This window comes from Phlebotomus papatasi, chromosome 1 (assembly GCF_024763615.1).
Source record: "Phlebotomus papatasi isolate M1 chromosome 1, Ppap_2.1, whole genome shotgun sequence".
Classification (NCBI taxonomy): Eukaryota; Metazoa; Arthropoda; class Insecta; order Diptera; family Psychodidae; genus Phlebotomus; species Phlebotomus papatasi.
This window is the reverse complement of record NC_077222.1, coordinates 73499777-73526445: the sequence shown is the minus strand read 5'-3', so window position 1 is coordinate 73526445 and position 26669 is coordinate 73499777. Positions and strand designations below refer to the sequence as shown.

The 26669-nt window shown below is 32.5% G+C and overlaps 1 protein-coding gene and 1 long non-coding RNA gene across 5 annotated transcripts in view; both read left to right on the top strand.

Annotated features, from left to right (window-relative positions):
• Positions 1 to 26669, top strand: part of LOC129801211 (fructose-bisphosphate aldolase) — a 40173-nt gene that overhangs the window by 9872 nt on the left and 3632 nt on the right. Inside the window, exons 4-5 of one of the 4 annotated variants that reach the window (XM_055846065.1) lie at positions 17600 to 18219; positions 24938 to 25012. In XM_055846065.1, the coding sequence (XP_055702040.1) occupies positions 17600 to 18219; positions 24938 to 25012 (695 nt within the window). Of the gene's footprint in view, positions 1 to 17599; positions 18523 to 24937; positions 25444 to 26669 lie in introns of those variants that run through there. The other 3 variants (XM_055846056.1, XM_055846049.1, XM_055846041.1) reach the window with 3 other exon arrangements.
• Positions 6465 to 11766, top strand: LOC129801509 (uncharacterized). Its single transcript, XR_008751701.1, has 3 exons — positions 6465 to 6773; positions 9063 to 9377; positions 9443 to 11766. It is a non-coding gene; the product is annotated as an uncharacterized LOC129801509 (long non-coding RNA).

Genomic DNA, 26669 nt, shown 5'->3' with positions numbered 1-26669 from the left:
GATGAGTGAGATGCCTCTGAATATCGTGACATTTTTTTTCACAAGACCACCTTGCAAAATTCTTTCAAATATTTCACTATATAAATTTTCAAAATAAAAAATCATATTTCCACAACACTCCAGAGACTCGAGCAAAGCTTATTAGACACAATGTTTTATTTTCCAGGAAAAAATGTTTTTCGTTTTTCGAGCGTATTTCACCTATTCTCGGCATATTTCTTGTCGGCACTGTAATTTATTAAACCAAAAGACACTTCACTACCTGTAGAGGCTTCTGCCAACAATTTTAACTATAATTTCATTGAGAAAACTCTCGAAAACAATCACAACTTTGCGAATTAATTGCACTGTGAATTGTTTTGTCTGTCATTTGACAGCACTGGAAGCCACTGAAATACTCACACTCGTATCCTTATCACTTGAAATACACCTTTTACATTCAAATCACAATTTATTCTCTCTTAACAGGAACTTGTCTTTTTCACTGCTCTTTACATACTACTTTTTCGTGCAATTTTTTTTGAGTTACTATAATTCAATTATATTTTAAAAATATCACTAAACTGCAACAGTGATCTCTGATCAATTTTACGTTTTTTACTGACTAGAATATAAACAATTTTAGAATAAAAACAACTTATTCCCTCTCTACTGGCAAATATTCCTCATCTCTAATTTTTAATGTCCTATTTCTAGTAATAATGGCGGTAATAGGCTTCGTAACTCGAACTTAGATATTTTAATCGAACATGACTCATTTTATACTTTTTTAAATCAAATATCCATCAAGTTCCCAAATTCTAGGAATGTATAATCATTTTGCGTCTTTATAATTAAAAAATATTCTTGTAATACAGAAGGAAACCAAACCAAACCATTTAAATAGGATTGTGAAACTAAGTTTATGGAAATTCTTCTATCAATGTCTCTTTCATTTTCCGTTTTAAAAATTAATTGTTCAACAATTGAAAAAGTTCGGGTTTTACATTATATTTCAATATTTTGTATCCAAAGATGTTCCAAAAAAAATTGTAGTTCTGAGTTTGAATTTCATATTGGATTTCAAAAGCTGTGATCATTAAAGAATCACTGAGTTTAAATAACGCTGAGAGATTCCCAGAAGACACACTTCTTGAGGTGCAAAAAAACTAAATATATTTAAATCATGCGCGGTATAACCATAAAATTGAACACTCGGTTGCTCTGTAACAAAAACTTTTGCGTTAACCAAATGGCTTAAAATATTAAAACTCGGTTGAATGGATAATATTGCTCATAGGAGACTTTACCTGATTTTTTTCACCAGTGACGTCACCGTATAGGATCTCTATTGTCAAACCGTGTGGTAAATTATTTGCGTGTGAAACAACAAAAAATTCCAATTGCGGGAGAATATGTGTAAATTATGTATTCAGTCCACACTGAACCCGCGTACCTAAAAAACAGTGTCTTCCGAATGGCTAGAAGAGTGACTTAGTCACTAGCTGTTCATGCGTTTTTATGCCTGGCTTTGTGTATCTTCACGTGTTGTTTTTATACCGTGGTCAGAATTTGCAATAGATTTCCTAAATGTTGACGCAATTTTTCATCACCTAACCCTTCACTATTGTTGATTTCTTATATGCCGACAGCGTGTAAGAAATGTTAATTAAATATTAGTACCTGCCGCGGTATCGTGTGACAATAAATCACGTGAAAGTCGCCAGATAGCCTTCTTCCCAATCAATCAGTGTGCATGTGATTGATTGATTCATCCATGAATGATATTTTTAGCAAAACGTGTTTGTTGTCCAGATCTTTTATCACAATGATGTACGAATGAGAGTGATATAATGCTTTTTCGGAAGTTATAGAACTTGTAAAAATTTCTCTGTAATTTTATTGAAAATTCTTTTTTTTTAGAATTATAATTTAAATATATATATATATATATATATATAATGTTATTGTTGATTACATTGCCCAGCATGAATTTAAAAAAAAAACATCCTTTAAAATCAAGGATATTGTATGGATTGAAAGACATAAATGTTTATATAAATGAGCAGGGTAATGAAATTTATATTTAAATCTCTGAAAATAAGGACCATTTAGCCCTTATGCCCTAAATACACTTACGACTAAAGCCAAAAAACAGCTTAACGTAGTTATAATCAAAATAATGATCATACACGGCAAAAAATAGACGCGATTTTTAACGTCCCGAGGGATCTGCATAGGTTCCATTCCAGTTCGGACGTATAAAATAACGTCTCTAGAAGACCTAAAAAGTTACGTCCATTCAAACCATATAAATACCGTCTGAGAAGACTAGAACGAGACTAGTAAAAATGCTATATTTACGGATTAGTCAGTTTCTGACTAATCCGTCTATCGGCTTGAGCTGGGAAACGGCTCAGTTGGGATGCTGATAGGAATTTAGTCAAATAATTATTTTGATTTTAATTGTTAAGTAGTCTCTCGGCTTAAGTGGCAAGTGTGTCTAGGGTACACGGTAAAAAATTTCGGCACATATTTGTTTCAAAAATTAGCTCGTCCACGGACACCATAATTTTTGGCACAATCTTGTTTATTTTACGAGACTCAAAAAGATTATCTATATTAAATGGTAACGAATTTGTGCCAAAACGTAGCTCGTCCACGGACACTGAAAATTTTTGGAATAAATTTGAATCTTCTAGGAGAAACAAAAAGATACCCAATATTAGTAACAAATTTGTTCCAAAAAATAGCTCGTCTAGTATAAAATCGTATCCCTCTCCTTTCCCACTCAGTCATCCATTACCAACGAAGCAAGGAAGATGCCAAATCTGTGGTAATTTTCGTGCTACATGTTTTCACTTTTTTAATTCGAGATTGTCTTCCCCTTCTGCTGACATCACTCGCATATGATTTCGTCATGCACGCGTCTGTATAAAACACTCTTAAGTTGATCCTTATTTGATGTTCCTTATGAACTTTCGCCATCGAAATCCATCTCGACTGAAGTATAAGCCTTAACTGTAAGACGAAATCTTTGACACGAATTTGTTCCTGACAATGGGAAAAAGAGATTCCCCATATGAGTGACAATTTCGTTCCAAAAATTACCTCGTCCTCGGACACCGAAAATTTTTGGAACAAATATGTTGCAGATGTAGGAATAATATTGTTATAAAAAAGTGTAGCAATTTGTTCCTGACAATGGGAACAAAACAGCCGAGTGAAACAAATTCTATTCCAACTTTCAGGAACAAATTTGTATAAAACGAAATTAACTCAAATTTGTAGACATTACACCGTATCAAAACGTTTCCAAAAGAAAACTCTAACGAAATTGTAACTATATTTTGTAACAAAACTGTAAAGGAAACTTTTTGGAACAAACAAATATCTTTTCTAGGTACAAATTTATTCTAAAAAAATTTGTTCCAAGGATAACTTGTACCAATATTTTGGTCAGTGTCCAAAAGTTTTTACCGTGTATTAGATTATATTTTATTCTAATGAGCAATTTACCAAGTCACATAATTGCAATAGTAAAAGTTCGTCCTAGATTTTAGCTCACATGAGATTGCACTAAGTTCTAAGAACGTTATTTCGTATTACTTGTTTGAGTTTGTGAAATTTTCTTTGTAATTCCTTAGGGTTGTGCTTTTAATAAAATTTGGTTACCCTAGTACTCAAGTGCCTAATTTATTACAACCCAAATAGATTCAGGCTGATTTTAGAGAATATTTATCCTGTACAATTTAGTAGTAAAGATTTAGGTTATGCAAACCCTACGTGAATGAAAAATTTGGAGTAATTTTTTCTTCCAAATTTTACAGGCTAAATATTCTCGGGGATCAATTTATTTAGGTCCTTAGTTTGACACAATAATGACTTATTTCTGGATTGTAGGAATTCAATCGTTTCTCAAATTTGCGAATGCTTGACGAAGCTTTTATATAAGGAAGTGTTCAGTTCCCACTGGATAAAAAAAATCATAGCATTTTAATTATTAGTTTAATAATTTATTAAATTGTATACATTATTTGAAAAAATGCAAATCATTTTTAAATTATCTTCTAAAAAAATCCGTAATTTAAAGAAGTTAATGATTTTTCACAATAATTAATATTTTTCACACAGAAAATAACATAGATAATATTGTGCACATTCCTAGCAATATTGAAAACAAACGTATTTATTAAAAAAATAAACATGTGAATACGTTATCCATCAGATATTTCCGACAAAAAGAAAACCTTCCTTGGACTCTGGTATCAAATTTCCTGTCCGTCTGCAATGTTTTTCGTCCATGGCTTGTCTCTATGACAGGATAGTTTTACTCTCGTAAAACTCTTTCAGGTGGTAAATATTTACAACAGTGAAGGGAATATTTTTTTTCTCTCATCTCAAGATCAATTGCAGCATTTTGCTATAAATATCACATGCCTGAATGGGTACCTCTTGACTAATTCTAGATTACAGTGAGTGTGAGATCAAGTGAAATGCATTCAACTCCCTTCATTTAATTTCTGACGCAGATCAGATGAACAGGAGATGATTTTCTCGGAAAAAGATTTATTGTATCACAGTGTAGAATTAAAAAAAAAACTAAAAATAAGAAAAAACCACTGAAACACAGCAATTAATTATCTTGATGATCGGATCACCCACCATGAATTAATTTACTTTTGTGCAGCGCGGAAAAAAGAGAATTTCCCTCTCGCTGCATTCGCGCTTGTTTATGATGACATTTTGGGCATGGGAAAGGGAATTTATTCGAGAAAAAATATGAGAATGAATTATTTTGATGAGCAGATAGCTGAGAATGAAAAAGTGCTTCTATACAATAGGTTTTTTGTATCAATGTTGACATCAATCAATGAATTAAATTGTTCTGTGATGCCTGCGAAAAAGCCATTTTGCACGAAGGTCAACCAATTTATTCAGTTCATTTCCCCTTGATTGTGAGAAAGGTACATAGCTTTTCATGAATGGACTGTGGTGATGAAAAAAAGACCACAAAATACCCGGATATAACTGATGCAAAATCTCTAAATTCGGTTGTATTATATATATTATTTTCTCTATGAGCTCATTTATTGATTTCTCATTCACTGTTTATTTTTATGCCCGTACAAAAAAAGAATCATTTGTGCTGAAGGGGAATTTCAAACCATTTAACTCAGATGCTCAAAGTCACAATAGATTGATTGGAGATGAAAGGGAATTTGGGAGAAAAAATCACAAGGACGATTATACCCAATTGGATTTTTCCATTGAAATTAATCTGAGTTGTGTGTTTACTTCCTTTTGCTCGCATCCTCCAAATGATGAAATTCCTTGAAACTTTTCTATTAGAGTCGCTTTTGAGGTATTTTAAAAGTTGAATGAAATGAATGAAATAGATAAATTCCACAAAATTATCTTAATTTTTGAATTCAATTATTTCTAATGTGTGTGCTTTTTTACGGTTGAGAAACTAAACAAAAAAATAAGTAAGAAAACGTAGCTAAGATCACAAAAGAATTATTTTAAGCGGTAGGTTTTTAAAAGAAAAAAATAATATTGAATATATTTTCTTTTAACTAATTAGGGCCGATAGAAGACTTTTTCAATTGATTTTTTACAATATTTTAGGTCAGTAACTCATATTTGTTTGCCAAAATTTGTATTGCTCACGTAAAGAATTATTATAAATAGTTATAATTAAATTTATAATAAAGGTGGTTCTCTAAAGTATACAAAATTTCAATTTCTTTAACTGTATAGTGTAAACATTTTCATCTCGAACGGAAGCTTTTAATTAGTTTTCTAATCCTTCAATTAGGTAATATGATTAACAAGGTCTTCATATATTCCAGACTCACCTAGTTTTTTACTATTTAAAAGCTGAATAAATAAGGGTCATCAACAGCAGCTTAAAACTGATAAAGAAACATAAAAAAGTCTGATATTTTCATTGCTACTAAAAATCTGGAAGAAATAAAACAATTTGAAAATTAAGATCTATATCTAAGTTACCAAATCACCTTTTAAACGAAAATTTAGAGATTTTAATAAACTTAAAATTTGTCTCAGAATTGAAGGATCAGTTTTGAAAAGTACATATAGTAGAGACGTAGTTCTCGTAATTATTCTTCTCAATAGAGATTTCATGCATTTTCTTCAAAAAATGTTTACTCAAATACGAAAGTTTTGTAGCGTTGAAGGGTATTTTAAAGTTCTCTATAATCGATATTTATGGTCCGGATATTCTAGTTGAAGTCAATAATCCTTATTTATTTTATTTTATCGTCTTAACTCTTTAAGGACGATTGGGTCACCCGTGATCCATATAGGGAAAATAATTTTTCCTGACTACCTAAAGTTATTTCTTTCTAATGTTTGTACATAATCATAAAGTAGAAGATTGCAGGAATCTAGAATATATTATGAAAACACCCCCCTGTCAATGTCGTTATTTTAGCAAATTCTCTATAGAGAATTCAAAAATCGAGCGTGAGGGCGGCGCGAGCGGTTGCGCGAAGAACTAGTAGCGAACTACTAGCGAATCTGGCGGAAAAACAATCAAAACCTCTTCTGACAGTTCCCACGCGAAGCAATTTCCTCGAATTAACTTGCGCAGTTCTTGTGGAAAAATCGGGAAAATATTGAAGAAAGTCCCGTAAAACCCAGTGAAAAGGTGTGTAAAAACTCTTGAATATATTTCTTTGTGCTGCAAAGTGAGAAAAAATAGGTGTATTTGTGAAAAATTGCATCAACGGCGACCAGCGAAATTCTCTGGAGGTGTCATTCCACAGGTATTGTGCCAATATGTTTTTTATTAATACGTGCTTACCCTAATGATTTGGCTCATAATACGTCAGATAAATAGGGCTTTTATTGGTATAAGAATTGTAAATGTACACAAAAAATATAGTGAGAGAGAACATGGGAAACTTGGTCAAATTTTGCGAAATCGGCAAAAAGTTTTTTGTGCCCAGAGACGAATTAGGGGTCGCAAGAAGTCTGTTGTATTTTTTAATAGTGATAAACTTTCCTTAATTCATTTTGTGACATTCTTCATTTGTTTCTATTCAGCTTACGTGTAACTTCGATTTAGTCGGGAGCGTGGGGGGGGGCAAGCAATTCAATTCAAACCCTCGTTAATCAATTTTTTTTCTTTTGCCACTTAAATTACAAATTTATTCATAAACCTTATACGTGAGTTTGTAATATTCAAAATATTAGAAGAGCAAGATTAAAAATCATTTACAGAAATCTGCTTCACAAATAATTAAAGTGTTGTTTTTAGTGATTAGAGAAAAACTACTGGACTAAGATATTAAAAAAATTAAATAATATTAATTCGCCTCAATGTGGATCAAATTAATTAACTCAAAATTAAATTTTTTAGTTTTTCATATATAACAAAAAACATCGATCGACAAAAACATTTTTTCTAAATGTTTTTAGTTCACATTCACTGAAGAGTTTTTATAGTATTTCAAATGGTTTTGTAAGCAACTCGATCGATCAATTAGTTTTTTTTTCTTTTGAGCTTTTCTAGGGCCATACTGAGTTTCTCAGAAGCGTAATTTTGAAAAAATATATAGATATTACTTTAAAATTTGTGATGTACAATTCTAAAGGAAACTATTATCAGTAAGGCCAATAAAATATCGATTTTTGAGCCCTCTCAATCAGGATCTCATCTTTAAGTTTATATATAACGAAGAGTTTTAGTTTTAAAACAAGACTGCTAATTCTTTTGTGAGATAAGTAAGTTTTTAGAAACATTTCGCTTTTACTGAAATTTATTTCTTAAAAATCAATGTTATTGATATTTGTCAAAAATAGACCGTTTGAGTACTTTTTTATATATCCATTCATTTAAAGTGGTAAATTTCTAAATATATATTTAGTAATAGGTGTGATTCCTTCTAATCACACCTATTTTTTATTACAAGAAATAAAAACAATTCGGGTTAAAGAAACTATAAAGAAAAAGGCCGGATTTTTACAAATTTTTGATTTTTTTTTTTTTGAAAATTTTCTCTTAGATCTCAGATGCGAGAAGTGTAAGCAAGTCGCCTGAAGCTCTCAGCTTCACTTTTGAACAAAAATAAAGCTATATGCAGCCTCGACGTCTGGCCAGAAGATATTATTTAGGAAAGTGACTCTAAAGTGAAGCCCTCGAAGTACAAGCGTTAAAATTTTCGGTCCTGCTTTTTTAAATAATTACTATCAATCGTCACAGAAGATATAATTTTTACTCCATAATCTTCTCAAATTCATACAATATATATTTAGGTTTGTTTCCGAAAACTATCCACTCAACATGATTGCTTTGTCTCTTTTAAGAATTCCCGAATATAGAAATAGTAGGTGAGATTGTTAAGAACCTCAATTAGACACACCTTTTTCGAACTCCACAGAGAGAAAAGTAAAAACCTGTCCCGCGGGCCATTTTTTCAGACGATTTCCAAGATCAAAGGTCTAAATGGCTCCAGAGAGCATATTTCCCAACCAAAGGGGTTCATGTGAGGGCTCGTTGAAAGTCTTTCAATTTCTGACAAAAAAAACCGGTATCAATTGGTTACATATCGGTAGTACGTAAACCGGTTATGAACCAATAACTCAATAATAACCAATACCCACCAATAACCAATAATACAATTTTATTCGAAATTGTATTGTGTCTCTGTAATTTTTTTTGGGCGACTCTAGGTGCATAATAAATCGGTTGGTTGTAAACTGGTAAATGATCTCAAAGTACTTTTGAGGAATTAGAATCTTAGTCACAAGTTCGAGCTTTTCAGCATTGGAAACTTTGCCACTTTTCTAAAAAGCATTTGGCTTGGAAGTGGTTTTTCTTCTCTCTCAATTATGTCTGGCTTATTTCCAATGCAGCTTTAACAATGACATTGTTGTTTAGTCCTGGAAGCTGGAATAAACGCTAAGACGGCGATGGACGCATGGGAAGGGTAGTAAAAAGACGAAATGAGATGAAATTAAATTGACTTGAATTTAAAAAAAAAATAAATTGAAAATTGGATAATTCATTATTTTTGGATACTGATTGGAAAATTATTGTAAACAATCTTAAGTTTCCAGGTATGAAACCGCAGCAAAAATTGCTACGGGTCCACACCAGAACATGCTAGAGTACCCTTCATCGCTAATCTCCGGAAGTGAACCCCCATTGCCCATTCAAAAAGAGCCACGAATCTGGCGTCCTCCCCACTTCACTGGTGAAGACCGACTGAGCGATATCGTCACTTGAAGTTAGCTGTGGTTACAACACCTCTCAAAGTTACACCCCAACTGGACAATGATTGGTACTGTTGGCTTAGAAGAGTCTTTGTCGAGACGGGCTTTCTCCCCAACTCCTCTAGGCTCAACAGTCCTACTACAATACATTGGTACCACATCTTTTGATGGAAAGCAATACGCACCACTAATTAAGTGTGATCGTTTCTTTCCTCAGATGTCACGATGAACAGCATCTTTTTATTTCAAGTGGTAACAGACCATCAGAATGGATTGTATGCAATATCATACGGTATAAGAGATCCTGGTAAAAGGCATATGAATATATCATTTGTGTTTTGCTGATTTGTGTTATAGAAACAAATTCTATTAGATGGACTTAAGCTTGAAAGGCATTCAATTGTTCAGAATAATTATAAAAAGCAATGTATTTATTAAAATCTATTTTTAAAATAAATTTACTGTCTATTAGAAAGTCTCTTTTATACCCTACTCAAACCTAATTTTCAAGTTTTTGACAAAATATTTAAATTCTGTGTCATGCTGGATCCACATAATGATTCGTGCTTCAGATTCGCCTAGGTTTTTGCAATTTGACAAAACTTCTGGGTAAATGTAAGTATTTTGATAAACAAACAAACTATGATTCTATCTATCGATTATAATATCACTGATTTTGTACTTCGTTAGCATTACAGTAAACGTAACACTTCATGCTGATATTTAAACTTTGGTTAAAAAGCAATGCCCTATTTTTGTAATTTCATATGCGTTCCATAATAATTTATCGCCACTTTAACCCTCTAACTGGTAAGACCTCTCGAGACGATCTTCACAAAAATCACATTTACTGCGATTACAATTTATTTAAAAGTGCTATAATGTCCTCGGTATACTAACATCTTTTGAAAGTTTGATCTCATTTTGACTTCGTTTAGTTGCTATCCCCAGTTTTGTGTGACACGTCAGAGAAAAGCAACAAAAAATATTTGTACAGAACAAACTCATTTCTAATTCCAAGAAAAATACCGGTTTAAAGTTATCTGAGTAAAATAAATTTATTTTTTACTTAACTCTTTCCGAACCACAACATATCCAGCGAACGAATTTCAGTAAAACTCACTTTATTGTAAGTCTTAGTGATCAAATATGATACTTTTGTAGAGAAAGAATTTTGTCCGCCTCTGGGAAATTGGAAAACTCATGGGTACTCTCGTCCCCAAAAGAGCGAAAAGGAGACAAACTTCAATTTTCCAAAAGCCAATAATATCAATTTTGTGAATTGTTTTTGCGTGTTAAATGACTCCTTTACAATGTTGATCACTAAAACAAGAAGAATTATTGACCAGTATCTTGTGGGATGTCCAGGAAGTGGTCAAGAAGACACCAAGTTTCTGCTTGCCAACAGATTCCTCAAAATATTTCACATAATAACACTTTAAAACACATTTCCTTCAACACGAAGTTATTGTAGACATATTAAGCTTTCTCAAGAGCCAAAAAAACACTTCTTGGACAAACAGAATTCACCAAAATCCGGAAGAATAGGAGAAACTTCCCCGAAAGCAATCTGCCTCGCTGCCAAATGTCAAAATTATCAGCCATATTGGCAAAAAAGTAGTTCCCGCTTGGAATTTTGATAAAAGGTTGGTGTCAAAAAGCAAATGGCAGGCATTGGCGGGATAACCTTACATTTGACCTCTAGAGTTTTGTGGACGAGAGTACCCATAAAGTTTGAACAAGTTTTTTGAAAATTTAAGAAAGAAATATTTTTCGAATTTATGCAATCTGTAATTGCTAGTTATCATACTTATTGGCCCCGAGAGGTTTTTCCTTATTCTGGTCTAGAAATATCAAAAAAGTCACAATATCTGCAAGGAAGCAGAAAATCGAAAATTCACGATTTTTGACCAAAAATATCTAAGCTCAGGAGTTAATTAGGATCCTGCAAAAAATATCCTAGATTTGGACATCTTTATAGTTTGTAATTATCCAGAAGAATCAGATTTTTATCGATTCTAGATAGTCTAAAAAAATTGTTGCTTCCATGGGTACCCATAGTCCCGAAGGAGACGAAAGAGTTAAAGATATGTCATTCTACATTGTATATTTTATTTGAAAAATTTTGAAAAAAGTAAAAATGTGAATTTTAAAAGCAAAAAGTTTCATTTTTTTTAAAATATTTTCTCACCTAGCGTCTAAACTAAAAGAGATAATAAAGAATGGATGATTTTTTTTACTTTATTGGCTCATAAATATCCTAGAAAACATTTCCTTACAACTTTTTTTCGCATATTAAAGATAACACTGTTAGAGGGTTAATAATCCTAAACGAAACAAAGAAAGTGGGAAAATATTCCTAGCAAAATGGAGTCATTTTAGGTTATATTCTAACATAATTCTAATAAACTAAAAACACTGAGTAAAAAAAATTAAGTAAAATTAAATACAAAAATATTTTACCCCTAATTACAACTCTGTTAAAGCGCCATCTCTGATGAATAAGGGGGTACCTTACAGGTACTTAAAAAATAACGAAAATATTTGAAATAAGATTAAAGAAGAACTCACACTGAAACTTCTAAGTCTCGGGGGGGTGTATGAAAATCTCCAATTATTTGCTACTAGTAAATACTTACGTTCAAAAGTGGCGAATTTTCAAATGACTCCACTGATAAATTATTCATATTACTTTATTTAGCATTTTTTTTAAGCAAAACCCTTTTGGGAATAGAAAGTACAATACTCAAACATCATACCTTTCATTAGATTGAAAATTATCATTTTTTGGTATCGTTAGAAATTTTGTTTCAATTTTTAGGCTATTTTTGTCCTTATCGTCCATAGAGGCAAAAAATATACTGAATCAGACACTGTTAGACTTTCCCAGGAGAGTTGTAAGACGTTTTATTGATTTTGTTTATCAGTTTCACTTTTATTATTGATTTCCGGTCAGTAAAAAGTGCTTCGTCCTTAAAGGGTTAACTAGACTGTTAGAAGTAAAGAGAAGTATTTTACTTTAGGCGAGTATTTACTACGGAGTATAGAAGAAAACCACGAACAAGTACAAGCCCTAGATCCAAAAGCATTTTTTTCGTCACAATTTTCTTTAGCATTTTTACTTAAAAATATTACTTAAATTATATTAGTTACATCTCTAACCTTAAATTTGGAAATTAAAGCTGACAAAATTTTTATTCTTACAAAAATAAAGATCTATGGGTAGCCTTTAATTTATTTTATTTTCACATTAGATGAATTAGGGGAAACTGGGGCACTACCAAACACGGGGTACCACCAAACACTGCGATTTTTTAATCAGATATTCAACTTCACAGGACAAGACTTACAGAAATTTATAGGCATTACAGGGAAGCCTTGTCTACTGAAGAAATGGTCGAGATAGTCCAAGTAGTTCAAAAATAAAAATTAGTGTTTGGTGCTACCCCGTGTTTGGGGGTGCCCCAGTTTCCCCTACATGTCAATAAATCTGTACTAAATATAGGGTAAATTGGTACAAGTTGGACAATGGCAAAAGTTGGAAAATTTCGCTGGGACAAGTTGGACAGGCAATTTTTTCTTGATAAATACAGTACTAAATTTTAATTAGTATATTTTTCTATGTTATAGTTTAATTATTTGGTTCCTTGTGCTGCAAATAAAGTGAAAATCCATTCATATGAATAAGATTTAACGTATAAAATTCTCACCTCAATTGACAGTGTAACTTTTCACCGTCGAAAAAATACATCGATCGGCCATTTTTTCCTAATAAAAACACAAGAAGAGTGACTTTGGTTTTTCGGTTCTGTTGACATTTCTCAATATTTCTGGCAAATTTTAGTGGAATAAAGTGTTTAATCTCGATAGTTAACGGTACGTAATGGTTTTATTTGATATAATTACTAACTGTATGAAGAAAAAGTGCTTATTTGAAGCGTGAGCAAAAGTGACAAGTTGGACATCCGGAGATACGATTGTATTACAGGGGTTTTCTTTTTATTTCAGATGGGTAAAAAGGCAAATAAATTGAAAAAGTACAAATCCTATACTCAAGACCAAGTGAACAAAGCACTGGAAGCTTTTCGTCAAGGAAAGTCACTAAGTCAGGTGTCAGTATTATTTGGGGTGCCAAGAACAACACTTTTTAATAAGCTGACCGGGAAATGTCCGGAAGAATGCTCTGGGGGAAGGCCTCCTACGCTGCCAAAAGATATAGAAGATGAGCTCGTTGAATGGATTTTAGGATGTAGTGACAAGTGGCATCCTATAACAAAAGATCAAGTCCTCAACACTGTGCAAATTATTTGTAAGAAGTTCAAGATTGTCAACGAGTTCACCGATGGAAGGCCAGGATACTCTTGGTTCAAGAGCTTTTTGAACAGATACTCAGAATTGAGACTTCGTACACCAGAAGCATACACAACCCAAAGAGCTGGTATTACCACTGAGTGGTTTGAGAAAACTCATAAATATTTAAAATCCAAAGATCTTCTGGAACTTCCTCCTGATCGCGTCTTTAATCTTGACGAAACGGGTGTAATGCTTTCGCCCAAAGGTGGACAGGTATCTATTATTATTCTATGGAGTTTTTAAATTCATGTTTGAAGTTCTTTGTGACAATTCGTATGATTAAAGAAAACTAAAAGAAGAGGCTATGCAAGAAAAAAAAAGAATTAGACTTCAGAAACAGGAAGAAAGGTTCAAAATAAAAGAAGAAAAGGAGCAAAGCAAGAAAATTAAAATATCCAAGAAAAAGATTTAATAAATAATATATATCTAAGCCTTAATGTTTTTACTTTTTAATTATACACTTTACCCTAGTGGTACAATTGATTCAGTGTGTATGGCATTCAGTAAAAAATCTTGAAACTTGCACAACCTTCCCCTACGCATTGTCCAAATTCCCACGTCTAACTTGTCCCACCCTGCCCAAATTATATTGTTTTGCACTCACGTATTTTTCTTGTATTTAAGAACTTTTCAAACTGTTTTTCAAGAATTTCCATGAAACGGTAATATTCTAGAAGAATCAAGGAGCAAATTTATGCATGTCATCAGGGAAAAATGTATTTATAATGTCTTTAATCTTGTATCAAAGTTCAAGCCTCTGGAAATTGTTCCAATTTATGCAACTTACCCTACAGCATCAAAAAGTGAGGTAAGGAGGAGAAAAGTGTGAAAAGCGAATAATAACAGAGCGAAATAAATATGTGAATTTTCCTTCAGAAATTGTCATTGATTCGGCTCAATTCCCTGAAGTAATTAGAAATCGAATATCTCTAACTGTTCAATCAATTGAGTAATTTGTGCTCTAGACATATACGAATCAAATGCTGCCGCCAGAGTTAAATGCTTTGAGTGGGCGTTTGACCATGAAATCATCATTCTCACACCAGAAAAACTGCCTTCACAAGAAACACCCAATCTAATGAAATTTCGATTAAATTCATTCCTGATCCTAAACACATCGATATTTCTATTTTTCCATTACAAATCTCTTTGGTGTTAAATCAAATTGTCGGTCTCTTCTGGTGTCACAACACCAAAATGATTGACACCATCATCTCCATAAATGCTGCAAGAGACAATAGTCTTATACAATCAATTAATCTCATCGCATGAGTCAATGAACGCGGCCAAAATGTTCTTACAAAGTGGATGTTTTATTCCCGAGAAACACACGTTTTCCTGCCTCATGGAATTTTACAAGCAGAAATTGCAGACAAAGTGGATTTTGCACATTCATGCATTTCTTTTGGCTTGTGTGCCCAAAAATTTATTTTACAAAATGGAGAGACGGAAGCAAAAAACTGTGCAAATTGCTCGACAATCTGACTTTCAGTCATTATCTTATGTTTTAAGTGTATCTAACACTTAAGAAAGATAGCAAAATGCCAAAGATAGATTAGGCTCTCCAAGGTGATTGATTGGATCATCTTAATATCGTAAATCCGCTAATGACTTAAGCGGTAGACGCTTTACGAAGAGATACATATTTAATGAGCAATGGAAGAAGAACACAGTATTATTCTATTTTTGTGCTCAATTTCTCAGAGTGATTTCTGCTATTGACATTTAAATGTGTGACAGTGTGATAAGGAATTGGGTTAAATTTCACCAACAACCAAGACAATTGTAATTAGACGTTCTCATATAATTGAGACATTTCTATTTTGATTCATTATTGTTATTTTATTTTTGGGCCCAAGATCACGCAATGATGGATAACAAAATTTTATGAGAAGTAATAGAGGTTACTATATATTGAAAAATGTTCATGATATAAAATGATTCAGCATAATTTCAGTAATTTCGTTTCGTACCTTGATATTTTACTTAATTTGCACAAAAACAAACAGGGAAGCAAAAGGATGGTTAATCTAACAAAATTGAAAAACGTGAAGAGTATCAATAACACACTGTGATAAGCATATTTTTACTTATTTTTTTTTCTTGATTAAGTATGACTTCAATGCACTCAATCCCGGGATTATGCACATTTTCAGGACCAAAAAAACGCGCGAAATGGCATTATGCATCGAGAAAATTTGCATACCCGCTGGGGCTCTCTTTTGAATAAATCGGCCGTAAAACGAATTTCAGATTCTTATAATAAAAATATTTTAAAAGTTTAACATTTATGTTAGGAATTTTATTCACCTTTTCAATGGTGTAATTTTTAAAAGTTGATCTATTGAAGTCGTAAAATTGTGTAGCTAATTAAGCTAATTCAAAACCTGCTCCAAATGGAAAGTTTTCGCTACTCCAAATGGAAACGTCAATGTTTTCACGATAAATACAGTACTAATTTATTATATTTATATATTTTCTATACCACAGTTTCATTATTTAGTTAATTTTGCTCCAAATAAAGCGAAAATCGAATTTTTCGTCGATCGACCATGTTTTCCAATGAAAAACACAATGAGATGACTATTGTTTATTCGTTTTGTTTAACATTTATGTCACATTTCTGGCTAATTTTAGTTAAATTACGTGCTAATCTTTATTGTTAACGGTACGTGAAGTTTTTAAGTGAAATAATTACCTATTTCATGAACAAAAAGGGTTTTTCTGAAGTTTCTGCAAATGCTTCAATAGGAAACCCCGGAAATATGATATTTTTGGAGAGATTTTCTTATTGTTTTAGATGGAAAAGGAGAAAATACCAAGAATAAGAACAAATCCTGCACTCAGGAGCAACTCATCAAGGTTTTGGAAGCCTTTCTTCGCGGTTTCACTTACACTGTTTGTCTCCAATTAGAAACTTTCCCTTGTCTCCATTTGGATTAATTTGTTTCCAATAGAAGCATTTTACGCTCGCGAAGTTTTCTTGTATTTAAGAAGTTTTCAAATTATATCTAAAAATATTTCACTAAATAGTAACATTCTAGAAGAATCAAAGAGCAAATTTATGTAATTCTCTTCAGAAAAAATATGAATTTAATGTGTTGAATCTTCTGTCAAAATTAAAGCGTCTGGAAATGGTTTTGAATTAGGCCATTTACCCTATATTTGAGGAGAAGTTCTTAAAATTTCAGCAAAATGTTGAGAGCAATTACAGGCGTTTTTAAATCGGTAAAGAACCTATTTCTCAAAAATACGTTTGTTTGACGCAATTGGATTGATTTTAAGCTAATTTATCAATCGCATTAAAAAGTAATAAACGTGCATAACCCATTAAAATATAATGGCAAAAATAAATTTATTTAATCATTTTAATATAACAGCTCAATTAAGCAGCCAAACTTCAAAATAATTTATGGATTTCTATAAAGATTAAAACAGAATTTGCTTTTATGCTTTGTTCTGAAGAAGACACAAAAGAATTCAAAATTTCCTTTTAAGCTTCGTTTAAATTTCCTGATCGCGCAATAATAATGAATATCTTTTTGATAAATAAAGAAAATCTTTAAACTGTTTTGCAGGCGAATTTTAGGTGTGCATTGTGCATATACTCCTTGTTTTGTTCCTTTTTATGTTTTCAAGATTATATCATGAATCATATAAGACAACACAGAAATAGACTTAAATAAAAATTGCAAGAGGAATCATTCTTTCCTGCAAAATCTCCTGACAATAAACATTCAAAAGACGATTACCTTGCCATTAAAAGAGGTGTATTTATGGACATGAAGAAGACCTTTCGTCTTCAAAATAAAGTGCTTTGAACAAAGATTTTTAAAATCAGCACAAAGATCGAGTAATTTTGATGTATACCGTAAGGAAGAGATTGAGCTAATAAAATCCAACAGATTCTTGTGTTGTCGTAAAATTGAGACAGGAATGTGATATGCAAGAATCTCGTCTGAGTCATAAGAACGAGATTTGCTAAATGGGATACATTTCTTTTCTTTCATCCCACTACCAGGTCTTGATGATTTGGGTGCCCGCTGTGCACAATATAAGAAGGATGGTTGTGACTTTGCCAAATGGCGCTGTGTCCTGAAAATTGGCAAAAACACACCAAGCTACCAAGCTATTCTGGAGAATGCTAATGTTTTGGCACGATATGCCTCCATTTGCCAATCTCAGCGCATTGTACCAATTGTGGAGCCGGAAATTCTGCCCGATGGCGATCATGATCTGGACAGGTGCCAGAAAGTGACCGAGACCGTACTGGCGGCCGTCTACAAGGCCCTCAATGACCATCACGTGTACCTCGAGGGGACATTGCTCAAGCCCAACATGGTCACTGCTGGCCAGAGCTGCCCCCGCAAGTACACACCCCAGGAGGTGGCTCTGGCCACTGTCACGGCTCTCAGGCGCACTGTACCGGCCGCAGTACCCGGTGTCACCTTCCTCTCTGGCGGCCAATCCGAAGAGGAGGCTTCTGTGAACTTGTGTGCCATCAATCAAGTGCAACTTCTGCGGCCGTGGGCTCTCACATTCTCCTACGGACGTGCTCTGCAGGCATCTGTATTGCGTGCTTGGGGAGGCAAGAAGGAAAATGTCGCTGCTGGTCAAAACGAGCTCATCAAACGCGCCAAGGTCAGTACCACCATTCTCCTCTTTCATCCCAGTCTTTTGCCCCACAAGAATCCATTGCTGGCTGCTGCTATTTGTTGCTTTTCTTTTCTTTTTCAATTTCCGCGACATTCAGCTTATAACAGAATAATTTTCAGTGGGTATATCTTGCATAGCTTACAGGAAATACACTTCTTTTTACTATCTTTAAAAATGGCCCGGATTAGAATTGTGTGTGCTAAATTTATATCAAGAATTTCACATTGAAAAAAACATTAACATGCAATTCCTTTTTTCAATTTGACTGAAAAAAATTATATTTATATAGGGGGATGTGGGGCACCTTTGAAATTGGGATTTTTCACCTATATTTAAGTGAAACTGAGCCATATCAAAATGTAATTTAGCTACTCAATCTGTTTATGCAGCTAAATTATGTCACGATAGGCCTCAATTTTTGTTTAAAAATAGGTAAAAATCGCAATTTCAAAAGTACCCCACTTTCAAAGGTGCCCCACTTCCCCCTATGAAAAAAGAAAATTTCAATGCCTTTGTGATTAAAAGTAATTAAAAAAAAAAAAACTTTAAATTTCTATGTTAAAGGATCTAACATACAAATTTATGACATAGAGATAGAAAACGCTTTTCTAGGCTTCAGATCAGCGAATAGTGAATTAGGTACTTATCGGCATCGATATGTCAACCATGGAGAGTGGTCGGGATTGCCGGTCATTTAAGGTTATCTCACTGACCATAGTTATTCACCCCCTGTATTAGGGCGTTTCAACTAGGAAAAAAATTTTTTGGCACTATTCTCACGGTGCTGTATTTGATGAGACAAGAAAGTTTTTCTTCTACGACCATATGATCAGACGCTGTTTAGAGGTGGCTGAACGACCCTCTCTGTAGTGTAAAATCCGGTAAAATCAGAAATTTGTTCTACAAAGAGGGTCGTTCAGCCACCTCTAAACAGCGTCTGATCATATGGTCGTAGAAGAAAAACTTTCTTGTCTCATCAAATACAGCACCGTGAGAATAGTGCCAAAAAATTTTTTTCCTAGTTGAAACGCCCTACCCTGTATGTCATTTTACTCAATGAACTTGCAGTATTTTTACCACACAGAAAAAATATTTTGTAAAATTATTCGTAAATGTTTGTGAAATCCTATGGAGGACTTACGAAATGCTCGTGAATCATATAACCCACAAACAAGTTCGTAAAATTTTGTACTTTTTTCACAAAGATTGTTCGTAAAATAATCATTTGATGAACATTTCTTGTACTTTTACAAACATTTGTTCGTAAATGTTCGTAAATTTTTGCCAGATAAGCAAAAATTTACGAACAAATGACAAAAATATTACGAACATTTTTTGTGTATTTACGAACAAATGTTTCTAAAAGTACAAAAAAAGTTCGTCAAATTATCATTTTACGAACAATGTTAGTGAAAAAAGTACAAAATTTTACGAACTTGTTTGTGGGTTATATGATTCACGAGCATTTCATAAGTCCTCCATACTCTGAAAAAAATGTTTTGTTAAACGAACAAATGGATTTTGTTGAAATTTTGTCAAAAGGATGTTATTTACCAATTTGACAAAACTTTTTCTTGCATTTTATATGGAAAAACACCCTTTTCACAAAATTTTAACAAGATCCAATTGGCCGCTGATTTGACAAAACTTTTCCATATTCTGTATGAACGAACATCCTTTTAACAAACTTGTCTTGTTAATTTGACAAAACATTTTTTTCAGAGTAGGATTTCATAAACATTTACGAACAATTTTACAAAATATTTTTTTCTGTGCAGTCTAAAAATTAAAAGTATTTTTAAACGACATTATCTATCACATTTCTGGCACATCAGTTTGTGAACAAAAACAAAATGATGCAAAATCTTGCATGAACTGCACAAAGAAATTTGACTTTGAGGAAGAAACTCTAAACAAGGTCAAAGATCACATATTAAATTTTGAAATAGTTTTACAGTATTAATTCACATTCCTTACTTTACATATTAAAACATATAACAAACCTGTAGATAATAATCATATATTGTCTATCATTGTCATAATTAACACATTTGGAAAACGTAAAAGTATTGCCGCACAAGCCTCCGTCATATTTTTATTAATCATCTATCGCTGTTGTGTTTATTTAATTAGACGATAAATAGCACCATTTAATGCACGATATATGTATGGTGAATGTTTCACGGGCGGATAAAAGTCGCGCCAGAGAAAATATGAATCAAGTGCAGAAATGATAAGTCACCTTTCAGTACGCCTGTCAATATGCGGAAGAAGACAGCTCGTGTTAAATGCAATTCCAAAGATAAAGGTTACACACTGTCTACAAATGCACCAACAATTTTCGGTTAATTGTAGTGCTTTCATAGCAATTGAAATGCACTAATCGAAGACAGTTCTATGGATCTATTTATAGAAAATTCTCATACATAATTTTCTTTTCTGTACAACTCTTGTGAGAATTCGTGGAATTCTCTGCATTTTTTTTACGTACATAGAAATGCAAAATTGGAGAAAAATATTGTGTTAAGGAAATTCTACCCAATATTTTACCACAATTTTATGATGTTTGTATCGTTGATTGAGGCGGTATGAATTGATGGAAAAAAATTTCCTCATATCTTGTGTACGGGAATTTATTCACTAGACAGAAGACAAATAAACTTTATTCCGGATTATTGCAATTCTCACCAGTATCAGTGTTAATTTCTTAATTTTTCATCCATTTCGAACTTTTAACCACGATTGAGTACTTTTTGGCGGAATCCCCTTCCATTGCGCTGTTTTCGATGGATTTTCCTTGAAAAGTTTACACACGACAATATGTCCAAGAGATGAATAACATAAGGCGAAATTTATTTTATAGATTTGCAGACAGTAAGAAAACTGAAAACAAAATTCTGGGTTGTTTTTTCATCTTATTGATGAGCTCAAGCTATTAATTAACGATTTTTAAAGAAAATATTATGAAGTTGCAATGGTTGCAATAAAATTAACTTCCAAATACATTCTGGTGAAAATTGTCTGTATTATTGTTTTGGTGTCTTTGATATAAATAGAGATGAAAACTTTCTATATTTAACTATTCCAACTTAAGATATTTAATCATAAATCACCTCTGAGAAAGGGTATCGCGCTTCGCGACAGTTAAGATGAAATTTATCAAAATTCAATGTCAGTCTAGAAATGAGTTGCATTTATATTCTCAACTCAAATAATGACTAATTTTAAGCCTTTCTTATAAAGATGTAATGATGTGATTTATGGTCACTTAAATTCTGCTATTTTATAGATAAAACATTAAAATTGTTTATTAGAATACATAATTCTCGACTCTTCTTTCCTTTTAAGTGGTTTAGTTGCAATAACTTATTAATACGAATATTTAAAAGGGGATTTTTTCCCACAGAATGCATTTTATTTATTTATTAAATAAGTTTTACAAGAATATAAAAAATAATATATTATTAATATACAAATTACTGTACAGTTTTATTCTTAAACACAAAGTTTCAAAACTGAACTTAATATTCCCACAAGCATGTTACTATTTGGAACATTTATGATCCTATCTTAATTTTGGCAATTAACTTAGAAAACAGTTTTTGATTTTTTTGCAGAAAATTGCAATTTTTATGTATTTATCCGAATAATATTAATTTTGAATGAATTTTCCTGCCAAAAACTGAGACATTTTCAAATAAATAATTTTGTAAATAAAAAAAAATCCTGAATTTAAAAATTCTCTATTGCATATTACAGAAATGATTCCTTATGAATAATGTTAAAATAATTATGATCAAGATTTTTCGTAATAATTTCTTTCCGAATTAAATATTTGAAATGTTGAAAATTTTGACAAAAAAATAGATGACAAAGCGTCCGAACTTTGCAGAATGTTCGAACTCACGAAATAGAGCTCTCGACGAAATAGTTTTTGCATTGTTTATTTGTGCTTACTGATCTACTAGGGACTAAATTGATTCAGAAATCACAAAAGTATTACAAAATCGAAAATTGGTAAAGAAATGATTATTTTAGAATGTTCTGGCATGAGTTACAAGCATACGGACAAACAAAATATGTAAATAAGAGAAAGATAAGTAATTTACGGATATTTAACTGATTCACTGCAGATTTCGACACTTTCCAAAAGATCCAAATTTAATCAAATCGGTTGAAAAATAGGCCCTCTAGACTGGTTAAACTTTGATCATCAAATATTTAAGATTGCGATTTATTTAGGTCATACTTAGGTATATTTGGACGAAATGTCCACCTCGATGTCCTCCAACACAAATCCAAACAGAAAAGAAAAAAGTCGATTTATATAGGGGAGACTGGGGAAAAATCGTCAAAACAAAAATTTCAATATTCACTATTTTTCTAAAATAAAAGAGACTGTGGCTTGAAATTTTTAGATATACTTCATGAACCTTCTTGAACTTACAAAGTTTCAAGAGATTCGAGGAAGAATTATGTAAAATAAAAAATAATGAAATTTTGAGTCCTATTTTTGGAATATTTGGCTTATGCCGAAAATAGGCACAGGCTGATCCTCGGAAATATTCAGCTCGAAAAATTTGGCGGTAAAGGATCATCCCAAATTATCATACACTGAAGGATTTAGGATCAAGGATTAGCGTTTCCAGCGTAAATTTCTATTAAATCTCCACATTTTGATTGCTAAAGGACTTCTTAAGTGCATTATCAATGGATTTTTCGTACAGGAAGGAGCACTCTGACCTTCCCATTACTCCAATCTTAATGCATTTTAAGATTTTGCGACATTGCGTACCATTACTCCCCATGTTTTTTCACCCAATTGACATTTCAAAAAGCGGCCAAAAATACCCAAAGTGAAGCTTTTTATTTACAGGACTGGCGCTGATGTCGCCTAATCCCCGTAATTTCACTAGACCTCGTGAATTTAGAAGATCAGCCTGATCCTTCAAATTATGGGCTGATCCGTGAGTGTATCGACACCAATCCTCATTTTTCGGGCTGATCCCTAAGCCGATCCCTGTGTCTATTTTGGGCTTTACAGAAAATATCAATACTGACTAGCTCAATTTAAGCACATTTCTCGCTAAGATAGAGAAAAATTATCTTCGATAAAGTTGTAGAGGAATAAATTTCCTATAAAAATATGTCTATTTGATATTTTTAAGGTTTGCCAGAGTAAAACGGCTAAATTATCCGAAGATTGACAAAATTTGCCCCATCATTTTTGAGAATCTCTACAAAATCGACTTTTAGAAAATAATTCGAAATCACATTTCTTTCGAGATAGAGGAAAATAGTCTTCTGCAATGTTGTAGAGCAGTAAATTTCCTATAAAAATATGCTCATTACTAAACGTTTAAGTTTTCTCAGAGCTCGTGAAAGAATTAAATATGCGTTTTGACAAGTTTTGCCCCAGTCTCCCTTAACTCTTTCGCGTCTTTAGGGTAATGTCATGACTCGGGGAAAAAAGTTTTTTTTGGGTATTTACATTAATTGAAATCTAACTGTTCGTGCACGACATCATAATAGAAGGATGTAAGATTCTTGGCTCATTTTCTCAAGACTCCAGTTAGATTTCAATTAATGTAAATAGCCAAAAAGAAACTTTTTTCCCCGGGTCATATATGACCCTAAAGACGCGAAAGAGTTAACTGCTCTCTTTTTCAGTTCGAGCAGTAAAATAAGAAGAGTTTTTTATGGAAAAAAGTGTTTTTTTTTTCATAAGCATATTTTCCATTATGCAATGAATACGTTGTTTCATAAAATATTTCGGTTCTATTATAATTCCTAATTTGCTAGAGCTTAAGTGCAGTTAGTTAGATAGATAGATAAATATGTTTATTTTTTTGTCAAAAGAGTTTACGTTCTGTAACTGACTAGGGTAAGTGTGCCAAATTCCGGCCAGCTTACAATTCCGGCCACCTTTTTTGTTCCTCGAATTTCCATGAATTTTTAGTTTTTACATACTCTAGAGATTATACAATGCAAAACGAGATACATTTTCTCTAGTTAAAACATTCAAAGCTGAGCCATTTAAATAATACGATGGAACTTAACTTTTTTTATGAAATAATAATTTAATAATGGAGAATGCTTAACTTTAAATGATGAGGTATAAATGTAAGAAGTTTAGTTGAAATTCGAGACAGATCATTATTATTTTATTTTTCAAAGTCATCTGTTGTTCTCCTAGAGTAAATTCCCCTTTTAAACTATATCCAATGCTTATGACGTCAACTCAAACTTTCTGCTTGAGTAACTCTCTGTTAATTTACCAAAAGAGCTTAATTGTTTATGGACAACATACTCGGTGAGCTGATGATCGTGATTTAATCATTTCTGCACGTTGACAGTGAAGAGAGGCAAATATTGGGGACGCTCTTCTTGTGTACACATGTAAACATTGTCATATGTATAATAAATACATAAATATAGTGATTGGTGGTGAGAAAATTCTTTGATGTTCATATTCACTGTTTTAGCACACACATCCCGGAAAAATCGAGGAAAACATCATTTCACCTCAGTCTGTTGGGATATAATGTACACAAGAAACAATTCTAGTTCAAGTCATAAATCATTCTCTGTTATTTTTCGCCCCATCGTTAATTTGTGTGCTTGAAGAACAGTTTTTGGTTAAAAATTGATTCACACTTTTTTTTTTAAATAATTTATGCTACTTTACGTCCTACATATACAGGCAAATGGATTGGCTTGTCAGGGAAAATATGAAGCCGGTTCAATTCCCTCTTTTGCGGCTACAACTAGTCTGTTCGTTAAATCTCACGCCTATTGAACAAAGACAAAAATAGAAAGACACATGAGATGAGGAGAGACAGAAAATTCTGGATCTTTAAGGCTGTATTGGAGACCAAAATTGGATGATTGGATGGATGACAAAATTTTATACACTTCTTTAAAGTTTGAGGATAAAACACAAAACAAAAATCTTTGGAACAATCTTCGAAATTTTGAATACACAACACAACACTTTTCTACGAAGGAAAATGACACAGAAAATATTCCATTGACGTCTTCATGCTGTTTGCTGTAGTTAATATTTTAGCATTGTGCTTTAACTATTTTTTTACAACGTATTTTTCCTTATTGCACGTAAATTAGATGTTGTTTTGCTACTTAGAACCATGTATTAATCAAAAGTTTGAAATATCCAATTGGTTTCAAATACACAAAATTTTTCTACCACTCTTTGTTTCACTACAAATTGGTTTAAATTTGGCTTTTCAGTATTTTCAGGTAATTCATTGAATTTACAACCGACGAAAGATTTTGAAAAAAAAAACTTAAAATTTTCATGATAAGTGCACTGTGGTTAAATGTCTACTACTAGATCTTATTCTTGCATTTATATAAGACATTTAAGTTTTCTAAAAGCCCGATTTCATGCATATTCAATTAAAAAAGGAGTATTGTTATATTGATTGATTTTGCTAAATGTTAGCAAAAATAAAAAAAAAGATCATTACACATTTTTAATTGAAACAAATTTTTGTGTAGTAGGGTACAGTGGTACAAGTTGGACAATGGTACAATTTCGACAGGGCTTTTTTTCTTGATAAATTTAATACCTCATTTTTATTTGTATGTTTTTAATGCTTTAGTTTAATAATTTGGGTCCTTGTGCTTAAAAAGAAATTTTGTACTGTATTTATCAAGAAAAAGGCCATGTCCAACTTACACCGGCGAATTGTCCAACTTATAGCACTATGTCCAACTTATATGACTTTACCCTATGTCTCTAGTAAAATACCTGGATACAGGTTTGACCTCTACATCTGGAACAAATTTAAGATCAAGTAAAACAATAATTTTCGAAAAAATGATTTAATTATCGGTACTTAGCCGATTCATTACCGATGAAGACCGATGCAACCGGGTTCGAAATTTCAATACCTATTCAAAAAAGGGGAAATAGACCGTTCCAAATAATGCCCACTTATAAGGGTGTCATCGAGGACCGGAAGTCGATATCTCTTACCGTTTGACCTCTAGCTTTGGGACCAAACATAAGGTCAAGTAGAAAAAAAAATCGAAAAAAAAATTATTCAAAAATCGGTACTTAACCGGTTCATTACCGATGAAGACCGATGCAGCCGGGTTCGAAATTTCAATACCTTTCCAAAAAATCCAAATTTAACCAAGTCGGTTAAAAAAGGAGCCCTCAAATGTGATTGATCTTTGACTTTCAATAATTCAAAATAGCAAATTTTCCGGTCATAATAGGTAAGTTTGAACGAAATGTTCATCTGGACTACCTCTAAAACATTTTCGAAAATCATAGAAAAATCTTGGGCCGAAAAACATAGTTTTCTAGGGGATGAACGGGATGAGGGGAGAAAGGAAAGAAATCTGGAGATAATGTATTTTTTATTGGGGGTTACCGAAGACCAGAACTTGATATCTTTTACCAT